The sequence below is a fragment of the Delphinapterus leucas genome, chromosome 16 (assembly GCF_059928025.1).
Source record: "Delphinapterus leucas isolate spDelLeu-1000000601 "Yukka" chromosome 16, BTC_Dleu_Yukka2, whole genome shotgun sequence".
In the NCBI taxonomy this organism is placed as follows: domain Eukaryota; kingdom Metazoa; phylum Chordata; class Mammalia; order Artiodactyla; family Monodontidae; genus Delphinapterus; species Delphinapterus leucas.
The window spans coordinates 13,826,692-13,842,715 of NC_143144.1; the positions used below are offsets into that span (position 1 = coordinate 13,826,692).

The following is a 16,024-nucleotide window of genomic DNA, read 5'->3' on the forward strand; positions in this document are numbered from 1 at the left end:
TTAAAAGCAGGCTGTAGTATCACATATTCTTCTTGACAAACCCTTCATTAGAATAGAAGTTCTCTCTGCAGTGGAGGCCTTCCCTGCTTCCTGTCTCCTAGGTTTAACCTTCTCTATTTCTAGAATTAAGGATCCTTAGTTTAGAAAGAAACATGGAAGAGCTCACGTAGCTGGTTGTGGTATGAGGGATAGCATGTAATTTTGTAAATTTATAAACGGTTCTTGGATTTTGTTTCCCTATAGATAAATATGTTCCTGTTTTTCTTTATATAGACTCCAAACTTTCCAGAGTTGTAGGAAATCTGTTGCTGTGTAATACGCTGGAAAGAATTATGTGATCTAATGCTCAAATAATCTACTGGAGGACTTGGGATGTAAAACTGTTTCTTAATGTGTTTTCCAGATGTCTGTGACCTGTTGCAATTGCTTTTCCTCCCAACTTAATTTTAAGGCCCTTAGATTGACTGAGTTGAGCTATAGAAATTAATGAAGTAGAATGCTTGAATTGAATAAACTGGAAGAAAATATCTCTCTCTAGAAAGCCATTATCAACATAACAAAAACATTTTATAGAAACTCAGCTCCCAAATGGTGATATGTTATAGGTGGGAAATGGCGAGTTAATTGAAATATTATGTCAATAAAGAGTTATACGTGATGTAATTTTCAAATAGTTAGGGACCAATAGAATCTATCTATTGTAACACAAACTATGCTAAACATAAGTTTAATGTTTCTTTGATTCATTCAGTTTATGGATGTGTAGACATTATGGTTGAAAGTATTACATGTGATATTTTAGTGTTTCATAAGGTATTTTTCTTAGTACTTTCTCCCAGCGTTTACTGAATATTCTATATTGTATTAGTGCCTCTCCTGGTGCTCTGCCTATGGTAGTCACATCGCTAAGTTTACTGAAGCTGTCAACAGTGTGATATACTTAAACAAAATTCTGATTGATTCTGATCTGTTTCTTTCAGAAAAATCACCACCCATGTCATGGATTTTATCTGATTGTGTAGATCAGATTTCCTTATTCTGGATATCATGGTAACAATATAGGAAATAGGCATTATTTCTGCAAGTAGAATTCACTGCTGAAGGAAGAAATTTTTTAAGCTACAGCCAAATTCATTTTGGTACCTTTTATGGAAATCCTGATTTTGTTTTTACTTTTTTATAACCTTTCGCAAAAGGTATGAACAAGCAAAGAGCACATCTCATTTGGCAAGTCCACATTAATAAGAATGCCTAGAAGAGGATTGATTCTTCAGACCCGGACCCACTGGCTACTGTTGGGTCTCGCTTTACTCTGCAGTTTAATATTATTTTTGTACCTTCTGGAATGTGCCCCCCAGACTGATGGAAATGCATCTCTTCCTGGTATCGTTGGGGAAAATTATGGTAAAGAGTATTATCAAGCCCTCCTACAGGAGCAAGAAGAACATTATCAAACCAGAGCAACCAGTCTGAAACGCCAGATTGCCCAATTAAAACAAGAATTGCAAGAAATGAGTGAGAAGATGAGATCATTGCAAGAGAGAAAGAATGTAGGGGCTAATGGCATAGGCTATCAAGGCAACAAAGAGCAAGCACCTAGTGATCTTTTAGAGTTTCTTCATTCACAAATTGACAAAGCCGAAGTTAGCATAGGAGCCAAACTACCTAGTGAGTATGGAGTCATTCCCTTTGAAAGTTTTACCTTAATGAAAGTATTCCAGTTGGAAATGGGTCTCACTCGCCATCCTGAGGAAAAACCAGTTAGAAAAGATAAGCGAGATGAATTGGTAGAAGTTATTGAAGCTGGCTTGGAGGTCATTAATAATCCTGATGAAGACGATGAACAGGAAGATGAGGATGGTCCCCTTGGAGAAAAACTGGTATTTAATGAAAATGACTTCATAGAAGGTAATGTGAAAACAGTGTTGGTCCATAGTTACGTTAGTATGACAAAATTCTGTTATTGTATGCTGGTAATATGTCAGTCATTATCCACAGTATTAAAACATTTAAATTTTTACCCACTAAATTCCACCAAGAATTTGAAGTGGCTTTTTAGAAAAAGTTATAATGTGATCATGATAAAATAGAAAATAAGGACCAGGGAAATAGAATAAATCTAAGTTTATATAGCAAAATACTCCCCAAGTTGAAGGGCTCTTAGGATTGTATATGTATTTGCACGTATATGTATTTGCATTCATGTCTTAACTGGTCTTGATGTTCGTTTTTTATATTTTTTAAAATATATGAACTAAGGCTCAAGATTTGAAAACCATTTGCTAAAGGAAAGAAAAAGAGCCTAATTTAGATTAGTGATTGTTCTGTATTTTTGAGGAGAAACACATGTCAGAACATCAAGAGGCATACATAGTTTTGAAAAGCATATTTGGCATTTGGAAAAGTAAAGAAATAAACCTATTTTCCTAATACAGGCTGCAGAAAGGGCATAGGATTTTTATATGTCAAAATGGGACGTGACTCAAAAGTTGAGGAACACTTGAATAAATTTAAGAAATTTGTTGATTAATATAAACAGGAATAATTATAAATCCCAACCCATCTCCATCTTAATACCCCCTGCTAGATATTTAATTGTAGACTTAAAACCATTTTGGATACAAATATGTCTTGAAAGTTCTCTTTGCTCGATTCTGTAAACAGTATACCACGTGTAGTTTGTTTTTTTTTTGACCCTAAATCATCACGGATATCACTTGCTGTAATATAATATGATACCTTGAGCCTTTGGAGGCCATCAGGGAGGGCCTTGTGCTTTTCTGTGGCATTTTAGCTGTCTTCTCCCTATAGCCACCTCTTTTCCCCTGTCACTTCCTGCAATTTTTGATGGGTTGTTTCTTTCAAAACGCTTGTAATTTTTCTGAAAGCTCAGCTTTTTGTCTTTTCACTGTGTATGTTTGTAGCTTATGGCAGAATTGAAAGCTGCAGAGGAAATAAGATAACTAAGATATGTAAAATGTCTTCATGTCTGCCTAAAAAGGAAGGAACCTATGCCAGTTTTATATTCCGCAGCTTCTGCTTTTCTTATAACTCTCCTCGGATTCTGTCACTTACAGGATTTTTCTCTGCATAGAACACATTTTGTCCCTTGCTTTTCCTCCACTGTGCTGCTTCCCTCATCAAAAAAAATAATTACTGATAATGATTTAGTAACTCCTGTTTCTCTACCAGACTTCAGCTTCGATGTCACTTCTTCTGGGAGGTGATCTCCAACCTGCAAGTTTAAGATAGCAGTACTTCTTCTACCCTGTGTCCCATCTCATAGCACTTGTCATAGTATATGGCATTTCCCACTTCCTGATTTGTAGTTCCTGATACACTGTAAGCCTCAGGAGGAGTGGGACCAGTCAATCTTGTTTACCATTTTATTTCCAGATATTGACTGACTCACACATCTATAGGTCTAACCTCTCCCCTGAGTGTCACACTTAAAAACCAGATTGCCCAATAGACTTCCATACTTTATTCCCAAAGGTGTCTCATATCACCATGTTTAAATTTATACTGATTTTTCTTTGTCTGACTTCATTCTATCCAGAGTCTTGTGTGTTTGCATGTGTATATCACTATATTGTTATTTCTTTATTTTTCTGTCTTCCTCATTAGACTGACCCTTCCAAAAAACTGGGACCATGTAGCCTTCTTTATACCATCAGTGCCTGACACAAATGCACTCAATTCATTTTTGTTAAGCTGAACCAAGTAATAGATGATTTGACTGTCAGGTCTAGAATTTAATATTGCTAGAAGTAATTTCTTTATTTTCATCTTTTGGTTTCTGTGTTGATAGGCTCTGCTATTAAAGTCATGTATGAAAAGGAATCAGTGTCATTTGGAGCATATTTTATGGGTTGAATAATATAGCAGAGTGGTGAACATTTTTTTAACCTCTCCTTTTAAAGAAACAGTTGTTGACTATACTGTGGGGATAAAATTTTCACAAATATATAAAAACCCTACAAGTCTGGTATCACACTTTTGATCTTTGAGTAAAATCAGTAGTCATATTGAACTTGTAAACTTTGACATGGAGACATCTTTGTTCCTAACTCTTTCCTTTAGGTTATTATCGCACTGAGAGAGATAAGGGCACACTGTATGAACTCTTTTTTAAGAAAGCAGACCTTACGGAATATAGACATGTGACTCTCTTCCGCCCTTTTGGACCTCTCATGAAAGTGAAGAGCGAGATGATTGACATTACTAGATCAATTATTAATATCATTGTGCCGCTTGCTGAAAGAACTGAAGCATTTGCACAGTTTATGCAGAACTTCAGGTAACTCCCGGGGCTTAGTGATTTGACTGAGCGCTCCTAAAAAAAAAAGCACATTTCATGCCATTTTATTTAATTTACCTTCACTGAGTATGATTACTTAGAATTACAGAACAATTTTTTTGGCTTTAGGGAACTTTATGTTTTGATATTCCCTTTTTTCTTAAGGCATGTATAGTATATTGTGTTACTGACAGCTTGAACTGTGAAGTAAATTGAGGGTGACTATTAGAAACTAAATTTGATTACCTTTATAATTGTGTTTGAATTCATTTTAGGACAAGTTGAATTTTTAAAAATAAAGTTATTGACGTGTAACTTACATACAATAAAATCGACATATTCCAAGGATAGAGGTTTCATGACTTTTGACAAATGTATACACCCATGTAACTGCCTCTCCAGTTAAGATATAGAGCATTACTATCTCCCCAGAAAATTCCCTGAGAACAATTTGAATTTCAAAATTGAAAGAAATTTTAGAAATACAAATATTCAAGTAAACGTGGGAGAATGTTATTCCGTCTTGGGAAGCAGAGACTATAGCAGTTTTTAAAAGAATTTTTTTCTTAATCATTAAATTTGGATATTTTTAAATGCTGAAGTGTTAAAAAATTAACAACTACATATTAGGGTAACGATTTGAGGAAAGTTTTACTTTTTTGTTTTAATTGAACAATTGTCATGTTTTTAATACTTTAATATGATAGTTTTAATTCTTTGTAGTCCCAGTCTTTGTTCTCATTGAAGTTGTTGGATGTAAAAGTTAGTTAACACAGTTCTGTTGCAGAATATCTAGAAGTCATGCTTCCAAATGAGTTTTACGTTTTTGAAATTGCTCGCTTGAGATCTGATTTCCTAAAGCATTTTTTAATTGCCTTTCTTGGAATTACCTTCAGATGCTACATTATTCTTTACAGTTACTAATCTCAGTCATGACAAATATTTACTCCTTGATGATAAGTATAATTTCTCTAATTAGCCAGTCTGAAGACAAAGTAACTCTTGACCCCAAACTTGAGTTATTTATTTATTTGGTTTTGAACTGATTGAACTTATTTCCTTGAGTAGCTTATAATTTGCTTCTGAAGGCAATACCAAAGCAAAAGTTCCAAAAATGTTTTGAAATATGGCAAAATTCAGCAATATTGCCAGTTTTATATTTACTTAAAGCTTTGTGTGATTTCATTCTAAATGAGTAACGCTTCATTTGTTTTCTTGTTAAAGCTTCATGTGATTGCTTTCTGAATGAGTAGTGCCTCATATATTTTCCTGAATGAACTTTATTTTTCAATTCTGTTAGGGATGTATGTATTCATCAGGACAAGAGAATTCATCTCACAGTGGTGTATTTTGGTAAAGAAGGACTATCTAAAGTCAAGTCTATCCTAGAATCTGTCACAAGGTTGGTGAGCCATGTCCACATTGAAGTCCTTTATATATAATAATAGAAGAATGAGAATTTCAGATACTTAATGAATGAATAATTTTGAATCGCTGCCGTTAAAAGTTGGCTGAGCATGTGAGTGGTGGTGCTAGTAAGTTCCTCATTTCACCCCTAAGTTCACTCTAAATGACTCATCTTCCCTTAACCTCTTAGACAGTGTGGCATGATTAGGGTGCACTCACTCTGCGGCCCACTCACCTTGTATATATTTGCCTCCATTTATTCTTCCATTTCCTTCTTTTTGAACTCTTTCCCTTTTTCTAAATCTAATCCCTTCACTTGGATATCATCTCCTGAGCTTGTCTCTCTTGCTTGCCACTTTTCTTTCCTTCCATTTTCCTAAGTTCCTTCTCACCCTGCAAATGATGCTTAGGTCTCCCCTATCCTTAAGAGACCCCCGCCTGACTCTAGAGTACCCAGTAACTGCTATTAGGTTTCTGTCCTTTCACATCTGAACCTCACAAAACAGTAGCTATCTAACCAAGCAACTCATATAGTACCTGGCACACAGTAGGTGCTCAGAGGTTTGAATGAATGAATTAGTAATTCCTTAATACTCCATTATTAATTCTGTAGCTTCTCAGCCTTTTCATCTCTAAGTTATGGGCCTAGAGTTATGACCTAACTGCCAAATTCAGCCTTTTCTCTGTCATCCTCTTTGCTTTCTTACATTTGATACCTAACCAGTACTTCCTTCTTGAACCTCTGCTCTGATGTTTGTAAAATGTAAATATTTTGTAAATGTAGATATGTTATAATGTAAGATATAGGTTGATTGACTTTTCTGACCACATCAACTCTGTATCCTTTACTTGCTTCTTTACCTTTCTGCTAGTTGTGGCCATTCCCTAAGAGTCCAGCTTTGGCCGGCCATTCTTCTCGAATCGTTCAACTAACATTCATTGAGTCCCACCGACTATGTTCCAGGTACACTGCTTGGGAGTCTGACTGGGGTGGTTGGGATAGGACTGGGCACAGAGGAGGGAGTTGCAGTCCCTACCCCAAAGGGACGTTCACAACATTGGAGTAGGAAAAACAAACACTGTCTCCTCCTCCGCCTTCACTGGCCTTCACTGGCTCCTCCTCCTGATGGCCCTCTTTCAGTTCAGACGAAGGTTCTCATGATTCCCTGGGCTTGATGTCTGAGGGCCAGCGTCTTTCACTCATTCTCTACCTCTGATTAATCGGTTTCTGCTCACCACACAGGACCTCTGTTCTGTCCTTTCCTTGCTGCTGCCACCGCTCTAACCCACGCTCCCCTCCCTCCATTTCTTCCCTTTGTCTCTTCCCTCCTTACCATTTTCAGATCACCTACTAAGTACCAGTGACTCACGTTGGTATTACTGAAGTTGTCCCTGCATTAATCAAGACTCCTCTGTGGCAAATGACGGAAACTTATCTTGAATTTGGTTGAGGAAAATGGGAGCTTTATTGAAGAATCTTGGATAACTCCCAGAATTAAAGGGATTATTATAACCAAATTAATGAGAAGAAAACCAAAACTTTGGTATCTTAGGGACTGGGACCAGAGACTTGAATACCATCAGAATTCTCTTGTCTTCTTGTCTGTTTTTCTCTGCATGTTGACTTCATTCTCCTGTTGCAGATTGGCTTCTTCCACATGTGAGGTATATGGCTGTTGGCGGCTCTGGGCTCACATCTTCTCAGCTTTGCCATCAGAGAGGAAAGAGCTTTCTCCCAGATCCAGTTGAGAGAATCCCAGGGAAGGACTTTTGCCCACTCTTGAGCCAGTCACTATGGCCAGGTGGGGTGGGGGTATTTTGATTAGCCCAGCTTGAGTCTGGTCCTTGCCCCTAGGAAATTACTGCGGTTGGGGTATTCTGTGATTAGTTCCTCCACTTGGTGCTGGGAGTGTGAGGTGGTGATCAGCAGCTTCCCCAAAAGAAGGGAGAGATTTACAACCTATAAAGGGGGTAGGGGAGGCATGGGCACTCAGAGTACTTGGAGTCCACTCCATGCCCTGTTTGAGTCTTTGCTTCAGTCTCTCCATTTCCCATTCTATACTATTTTAAGAGTAATCTTTTAAAAATGTTCCTTTTTTGATCCAGCAGTTCCCTAGTGCAGCAGTTCTCCAACTTTAACATCAGTAACCTGGAGTGACTTGTCCCAGGAGAGACGCAGATGCTCAGCTCCTCCCCTAGTATCTGATTCAGGGGCCTGGGGTGGGGCCTGAGAATATGTATTTCTGACCTGTTCCCGGGGAATTCTGATGCTGTGGGTGCATGGACTTGGCTGTGATAAACCACTGCCCTGGTGGAAAGACCCTGACTCCTCCTTGACTTTAGAACACTGACCAAGTTCTTCAACTTCTCATGGAAGGTACTCCTTAGTCTGACCCTTTTCTGGTCTTCTCTCATTGTTCCATTTTAGAATCCCTGTGTTCCAGTTTGACTTGTCTGATTCCTGTTCTTTAGAAAACTTTCTACTTTACCTCCTTGCCTTTGAGAATAATTAATTGGAATGACCTTTACACTCACCACTGAATTCAGGATTTTAACTAAGGCATAACTTAAATTCTGTTTCTAACGTCTTCTCTAACTACTTCAGACAAAAGCAATCTTTTTTCCTCAGAACTGCTGTTCATTCATTCATTCAGAAAATATTTATTGAACTCCTACCCTTTGAGGGGCGTTGTGTCCATAGTAATGAACAAAACAAAATCCCTGCTCTCATGGAGCTTACATTGTAGTGGGAGACACTCAAACAAACATGTCTGGTGGTACTGAGGAAAACAAAGCTGGGCAAGGGAATAGAGATTAAAGAAAAGGGAGGTCAGGGCTACTTCACATGTAGCATGAGGGGATCCCTCTGATAAGGGGACATTTGAGCAAAGATCTGAAGAACTAGAGAGAAGAGCACTCTTTGTATGTATCATTCATGTGGATTGCATTATTTATTACCAAATATTATGCTGTTTTTCCATGTGTATATTTCTTACCTCCCTAATAGGTTTTTAAGATCCTGAAGAGTAGTGGCCCCTCAACACTTATTAACTTCACATCACTAGCATGTTGCCTCAAATGTGGGCATTTAGTTGACTGTCCCTGATGATGATCATACACATGAAACTGATCATTGTCTTTCCTTATATGAATGTAGACCCAACATAATAAATACCTGAAGGTAAAATATATTTTGTAAGTTGCGTTAAGAGAGTCAGCTTTAAGTGGGGCTTACCATTTGTTGTATGTGCTTTCCTCATAGTGAGTCTAATTTTCACAATTACACCTTGGTCTCATTGAATGAAGAATTTAATCGTGGACGAGGACTAAATGTGGGTGCCCGAGCTTGGGACAAGGGAGAGGTTTTGATGTTTTTCTGCGATGTTGATATATATTTCTCAGCCGAATTCCTTAACAGCTGCCGGTTAAATGCTGAGCCAGGTGAGTAAAATGTTAGTAGGTGGGTTGAGTGTAGAATTTAGAACAATGTCAGTGCATCCCATATTTTGAATCAAGTTAATTATGTTTTTTAAAGGTTATATTTGGTGTAATTTAGCTGGAATATTAAGTAGAAAAGTGAAAATTTGCCCCTCTGAAGAAGTTCATACCCCTTGTTCTATTATGGCCAGATTCCATTGTATACATTTGGATTCAAATAAACAAATGCAAAGAAATAAATCTTGAAATTGACAAGGAGGAAGTAGCACCCATCAAAAAAGAGCAAAGTGATAACGTGATGTGTGAGATTCAGAAGCACTCTACCTCAGGCAGGTGGTGCCAACACAAATGCAGGCATGCACTCACGCAGAGGTCTAGATACAGATGGTGCTTGGTCTTCGGACTGTGCATTTTGGGATGATTACTATACTTTGTTTTATGTTGTACATATTTTTTGAAAATGTTAAGAGCAAATGACATTTTTATATATCAAATATTATTTTAAATGTGAAAAGGAAGTTTTCTATATTAAAAAAATCTCATAGTAAATGTTTTTTTATATAGAACTACTCATATCGTACAAATTATTATCTTCTTATTAATCAGTTTGGTTAGGGATGGTTGTCAGGAACTCTCTGAGAGTCAAGTGGGTAAATGAGGGTTAGATTGACCTTTTTTTTACCAGGCAAAAAAATATATTTTATATATATTTTACATTATTTCCTTAATGTAAAAGAAATAGATTTGCCTCTGGGAAATTGAGCTCCCCTTCCCTAAGTGGGTTTTAATGAAGATGAGATGAACATCTGCTGGGGATCTTGTAATAAAAAGGCTGCCACATTACTTACAGGGTCCTTGACAATTTCTGAGTGCTACATATTATCACGTCTGATTGAGGCCAGTCTAAGCAAGGGGATCTCTATTGAGAGAAGATGGGCTAGTTAGTTAGCCTTAAAGGGTCCCTTCAGTGCTAACAATCTGAATGCTAATGACAAGGCCTTTTGAGGGGGCTATTACATCATGTATTTTTTGTGGGTTTTTTTTTTTTTTCGGTATGCGGGGCTCTCACTGTTGTGGCCTCTCCCGTTGCGGAGCACAGGTTCCGGACGCGCAGGCTCAGCGGCCATGGCTCACGGGCCCAGCCGCTCCGCGGCATGTGGGATCTTCCCGGACCGGGACATGAACCCGTGTCCCCTGCATCGGCAGGCGGACTCTCAACCACTGCGCCACCAGGGAACCCCACATCATGTATTTTTAACTCAATCTTCCCAAGTTTTCCAAATCTTGTTTAGATCTGTCTGCAATTCTATATTCTAATTATTATTTATGTATCCATTATACAATATCCTTTGGATTCACTGTTTTTATGATTCATTTTGAAGGGTGAGTTTAACAGAAGTTTCTAAGTTTCTTGGTGATTGTCAGAGGTTAACCTACATCTGTTACTGCTAATTCGATGACATAATGATTAATAAATGGTTCACCTCAGAACAGGTGAGAGAATGCTTTTGTGCATCGCCCCAGAGTCAACGGGAATAAACATGTCAAAAGGGAATAAAGCACCCTTTAGTCTTTTTTTCTCTGTTCTTTTGCAAGGTTATAGTTTCATAGCCAAACTTACTGATATGTTATAAAATCATCATCATGTTCATCAACATGAGGTTTCAGTAACCTGAACATTGATAAAATACAATATCAATAAAATAAGATCATCATGTGTAACAAAGAAACACTTTAACGAAGTCGTAGTAAAGACTTTACTGCAATAAAGATCAATGCTTTATTTTATTACTTCTTTTTGTGATGTAAACATATTTAATTTATAGGTAAGAAGGTGTTTTACCCTGTGGTGTTTAGTCTTTACAACCCTGCCATTGTTTATGCCAATTTGGATGTGCCCCCGCCTGTGGAACAGCAGCTGGTAAGACTCTTACTATCGGTTATGAAAAGTCTCAGAGATCCTTGCCTGGTTCCTTTATGTTTGTTTCACAAACAGAAAACATAGTTTCAATTAAAAACTGTAGTTACTATGAACACACTTTCATAGTGTACCCCCTCCATAAAGTGTGATTCTGGCTGGGGGTTGGGGGGTGGGCAGAAAAATTTAGGCTACAGAGAAAAATTCAGGTTCTAGATTGTGAAAATTGTACGGTCATTTCTACCAACTTATTTTTAGTAATACTAAAAATAAATTTTAATTTTAGAAACCTTACTAACTAGAAATTAAAACTACTAAATAAATAAGAAGGAATAATATACTATGGGAAATTACTTAGAAAGTCTTAGAATGGGAATGCCATATATCAGAACTTACAGTTATTGACAAAGTTACAAAAGTTTTGAAAAATATTTAAATAAACGTGGAATAATTTAGATTTACAGAAAAGTTGGAAAGATAGTATAGAGAGTTCCTGTACTTCACCCAGTTTCCCCTATTGTTTACATCTTACATAGCCATGGTTCATTTGTCAAAATTAAGAAATTAACATTGGTAAGTTACTGCTAACTACACTATAGATTTTATTAGGATTTCACCAGTTTTTCTACTACACCTCCTCTTTCTGTTTCAGGATCCAGTCCAGGATACTATATTGCATTTAGCCTAATCTTTTATTGTTAACATTAAGAACAAAAAGGAAACAAATGAACTAAGAAGACAATTTAACATGTTTAAAAAGTGAAAAGTAACTCCAGGAAAGACATAAAGATAAAGGTGGAAATAAATGAACCAAAAATAATAGATTGACAAATATAGGAGCTTATTCTTTATGTGCAGAAAAAATGTAATCATAAAGTGGGCAGATTCAGGGTAAAATAGAAAACAACAACGTACAAAATTAGAATAAGAAAACATTAAGAGAAATCTGTTTCATATAGTAAGTTTTAAAAATTCTAAATAAAAGATTTGAGAGTTTATAAAATATTAGCATGAACTAAATTCATGTAAATTTTTTTTTTTTGTACTTTTATTTTATTTTTGGCTGCACCGCACAGCATGCGGGATCTTAGTTCCCTGACCAGGGATCAAACCCACACCCCCTCCATTGGAAGCATGGAGTCTTAACCACTGGGCCACCAGGGAAGTCCCTCATGTTAATATTTTATAAAAGCTCATGTTAGTATTTTATAAATAAAAGAGATGGAAGCTCTGAAGAGATGAAGAGCAATTTAAAATATTAGAACAGTTATCAAACATTTAACCTGCAGTTACGTAGATATGTTCCACTGGTGAGTTTTTCCAAAGTTTCAAAGAACAGATAATATTAATGCCATATGATCTACTTAATATATTTTAAGAGGCCAGCATTATCTTCATATCAACCCCTGGCAAAGCATGTATACATAAACATACACACACACACACACACACACACACACACACACTTCTACCTTATCTGTAGGCCAGTAAAGTTACTTAGGAATATAGATACAAATGGGGTCAAAGTGGCAAACTGAGCATCTACATCTGCCCTATCTGACACCCTAAATCCTTTGTAGAAGTGAATTATTAAAAATAAAAAGGCATATTCGTATTGGAGAATGAGAGAAGTGCCATTAGGAGATCTAAATTTTGAGAAATTTCTGTAAGATGACAATAGTTGTCATAGGGTTGATTAATGGAGGAGAGAACAGTCTGGAACATATTCAGGACAACACTGAAGATGGGGCTGCCTTGCATCCTCTGAGCTCATAGAAGACAGGGAATGGTAGAGTATCTGTGCTTCTCTGGAAGTTGTGCTGAACAGCAGGCATCACAGGCACTGACCTACAGGCTGAGGCAGTGTGTGTGGTCCCTGGAGCTAGAAAGGCAGGGTAGGGTCCTAGGAATACTGAGTTGTAGGGTGGATAGGGAGCCCCAGACTCCAGAGGTGAGCTGTGGTTGGCACATTTTGCCCAAGACCACGTTTAGCCCCTCCTTCACTATTGCTGGAGATAGACCCCTGTAATCATAGCTAAGAACCAGGGGTGTTTGAACAATGATTTTTGAAACAAAAATGAGTAGCAGCTAACCACAGCTAGCCAAACATTTGAGGGAAGCTAACACAATGAAAGAGGCACCAAAGTTTAATAAATAGAAAAATTAACATGAGAATATGAATACAGGTAGAAAACAACTTTAAATATATGTTTAAGGAAATTAGAGAAAATGTTGATTTTGTAAAACTATTTGTTGCTAAAAATAGAGTTAGAACTTGGAAATTGTGAAAATATAAAACTCAGTAAATGGGCTGAATAGCAGATGGTCACAGTTGAAATAGTTTATAAACTGGCAGACAGGCCAAGAGACAATGTGAGAGAAAAATTGAGATGTGGGAAATCAATTCAGAAGCTCCCAGATTGTTTAATAGGAGTTCCAGAAGAGAAAGAAAAGAGAATAGGGTAGGAAATAGAAGAAAACTTCAAAGAACTAAGAAAAGATAAGTCTTCTGGCATTTGAGAACAGAAGTCAAGGGACAATCCTAATAGTTTCCAGAGACGCCAAAAATAGCAAAACCTAGCTTGTCTACAAAGGAATAATAGGTTGGCACTCACGGCCTTCATGATAATATTGGTATTAGAAGATAATAAAATGATTTGAAAATTCTGAAGAAAAATAACTTCGATTATAGAATCCATATTTGACTTATTTGAGGGCAAAATAGACATTTTTGAACACTGAAGAACTCAGAGTTTATTTCTCACAGACCTTTTCTAATTCAGCAGAATGAGAATGAGCACATTGAAAGAGGAAGACCTGAGAATAAAACAGTGGTCAGGGGCTTCCCTTCTGGCGCAGTGGTTAAGAATCCACCTGCCAATGTAGAGGACACAGGTTCGAGCCCTGGTCCAGGAAGATCCCACATGCCGCAGAGCCAAGCCCGTGCACCACAACTACTGAGCCTGTGCTCTAGAGCCCATGAGCCACAACTACTGAGCCTGAGTGCCACAACTACTGAAGCCCATGCACCTAGAGCCCGTGCTCCCCAACAAGAGAAGCCACCGCAATGGAGAAGCCTGCGCACCACAACGAAGGGTAGCCCCTGCTTGCCACAACTAGAGAAAAGCCTCTGAGCAGCCACAAAGACCCAGTGCAGCCAAAAAATTTTATTTAAACGCAACCAAAAAAATTTTTATTTAAAATAAAATAAATTATTTTTAAAAAGTGGTCAACAACAGCAAGAACCTAGTAAAACTTTAGTTTCTTTAAATAGTTGTTGATGAAACACATAATAAAAAAGAAGTTAATAGCAATTTAGGATTAAAAAGTCAAAGGGTATATACATGGTATATATACATGTATGACCTAACTCTGTCCCAAGAGACCCAGAAGCAGTGACATCTTTAGAGTAAAAGGCATACCCAGCTCCCAGATCTTAGTGCTGGGACAGGAAATAGAGGAGCCTGGAGCATCTTGTAGCTCTAGAAAGTAAGGAGATATTCAAACAACAAAAGGATGAGGGTATGTCAGAGGGACACAAGAGCCTGAAAGGGCTCCCAGTGGCAAAGCTGGAACAATTTGAGCAACAAAATAAATAACCTAGTACTGGATTATAACACCAGAATAAAATAAATATCCATGAGTCCATACTGATATAAATAAATTTGTGAGTGAGTAAGTAATAATAATGAATGAACTGGGTAGATTGATAGGTTGATTAGATTAGGGGGAAAAGAGACAGATCTTCCCTACCAAATTCTAAATAACTTGTAGATACTCCCTTTTCCAGAAGGTGGAGCTAGGTGACTCACTTCTAAAGAAACAAGTATGAAAAAAGAAAAACTAGTAGGTTTCAACAGAGAAACCTGGCAGACACCACCTTAAACCAAGTAATGAAGGTTAACATTACTAGTGTTGTCATGTACCCCCTCATATGATGTAACAAGAAAGGCACTTCACCCCTGTGGTCTTTCTTCCAAAAACCTATAACCCCAGCCTAATTATGAGAAAAACTTCAGACAAACCCAAATTGAGGGACATCCTATAAAATACCTGACCATTACTCCTCAAAACTGTCAAGATCATCAAAAACAAGACTGAGAAAATGTCACAGTTTCTCAGGAGACTAAGGAGACATAACACCAAATGCATTGTGGTCGCCTGGACTGGATCCTAGAACAGAAAAAAGGACATTAAAGGAAAAACTGGTGGTATCCAAATAAAGTCTGCAGTTAGTTAATAGTAATGTACCATTGTTGGTTTCTTAGTTTGGACAAATGTACCACAACGGTGTAAGATAAGAACATTTAGGGGAAGCTAAAGCTACAAGAGAAGTATATGGGAACTCTTTACTATGTGGTAACTTTTCTGTAAATCTGAAATTATTTCAAAATAAAAAGTTTATTTATAAAAAATTTTACTTGGAAAAACAAACCAGAAGAAGTGCAAAATGGACTCAACCTATGAGGGTGAAGAGCGAATTTTCTTGTCTGGTTTGGGAGGATGTGGGCGAAGAATGATTTGAAAGTGGACTCGTTCTAAGATGTTGTATAGAAAAATAAGTTTAAGTACTTCCATTTCAAGTTGTGGTTTCACCAGTTTGTAACCATTGCGATTTATCTAACCTTTCTAAGCTTCATTATTCTCACTTAAAAAGCATAAGACAAAAGTTTGCTCTCCATAATGTTTAAAGTTGTATTAGAAGTAAATAGGAAATACACCAAATAGGAAAAAAATAGTTAAAAGGCATTTGATAATAATTCACAGTAAACATATTTAAATAGTCATTCTTACTAAGAATGCATTAAAACAGCAGTGCGATACTTTTCTTCTGCTGTGAAATCGCTGTTTTGAAAAACAGCCATGTGAGTGAGGTTGGCGGGGTAGGGGCGTCTCCATCCCTGCCAGTGGTGTGGGAATGCAGGTGAGCTTTCTGGGTCAGGAGTTTTCAAACAGGTTCA

General features: G+C 37.3%; 1 protein-coding gene across 14 annotated transcripts in view; it reads left to right on the forward strand.

Annotated features, from left to right (window-relative positions):
• CSGALNACT2 (chondroitin sulfate N-acetylgalactosaminyltransferase 2) overlaps positions 1–16,024 on the forward strand; it is a 56,578-nt gene that overhangs the window by 19,632 nt on the left and 20,922 nt on the right. For 7 of the 14 annotated variants that reach the window (XR_016388039.1, XR_016388040.1, XM_022553263.2 and 4 more), the window contains exons 2-6: positions 981–1,908; positions 4,084–4,300; positions 5,601–5,702; positions 8,970–9,148; positions 10,972–11,066. Coding sequence is in view for 7 of the 14 variants with exons in the window: in XM_022553263.2 (XP_022408971.1) it covers positions 1,248–1,908; positions 4,084–4,300; positions 5,601–5,702; positions 8,970–9,148; positions 10,972–11,066 (1,254 nt within the window). In the remaining 7 variants the exon portion in view is untranslated. Of the gene's footprint in view, positions 1–980; positions 1,909–4,083; positions 4,301–5,600; positions 5,703–8,969; positions 9,149–10,244; positions 10,394–10,971; positions 11,067–16,024 lie in introns of all 14 variants that reach the window. The other 7 variants (XR_016388036.1, XR_016388038.1, XR_016388037.1 and 4 more) reach the window with 3 other exon arrangements.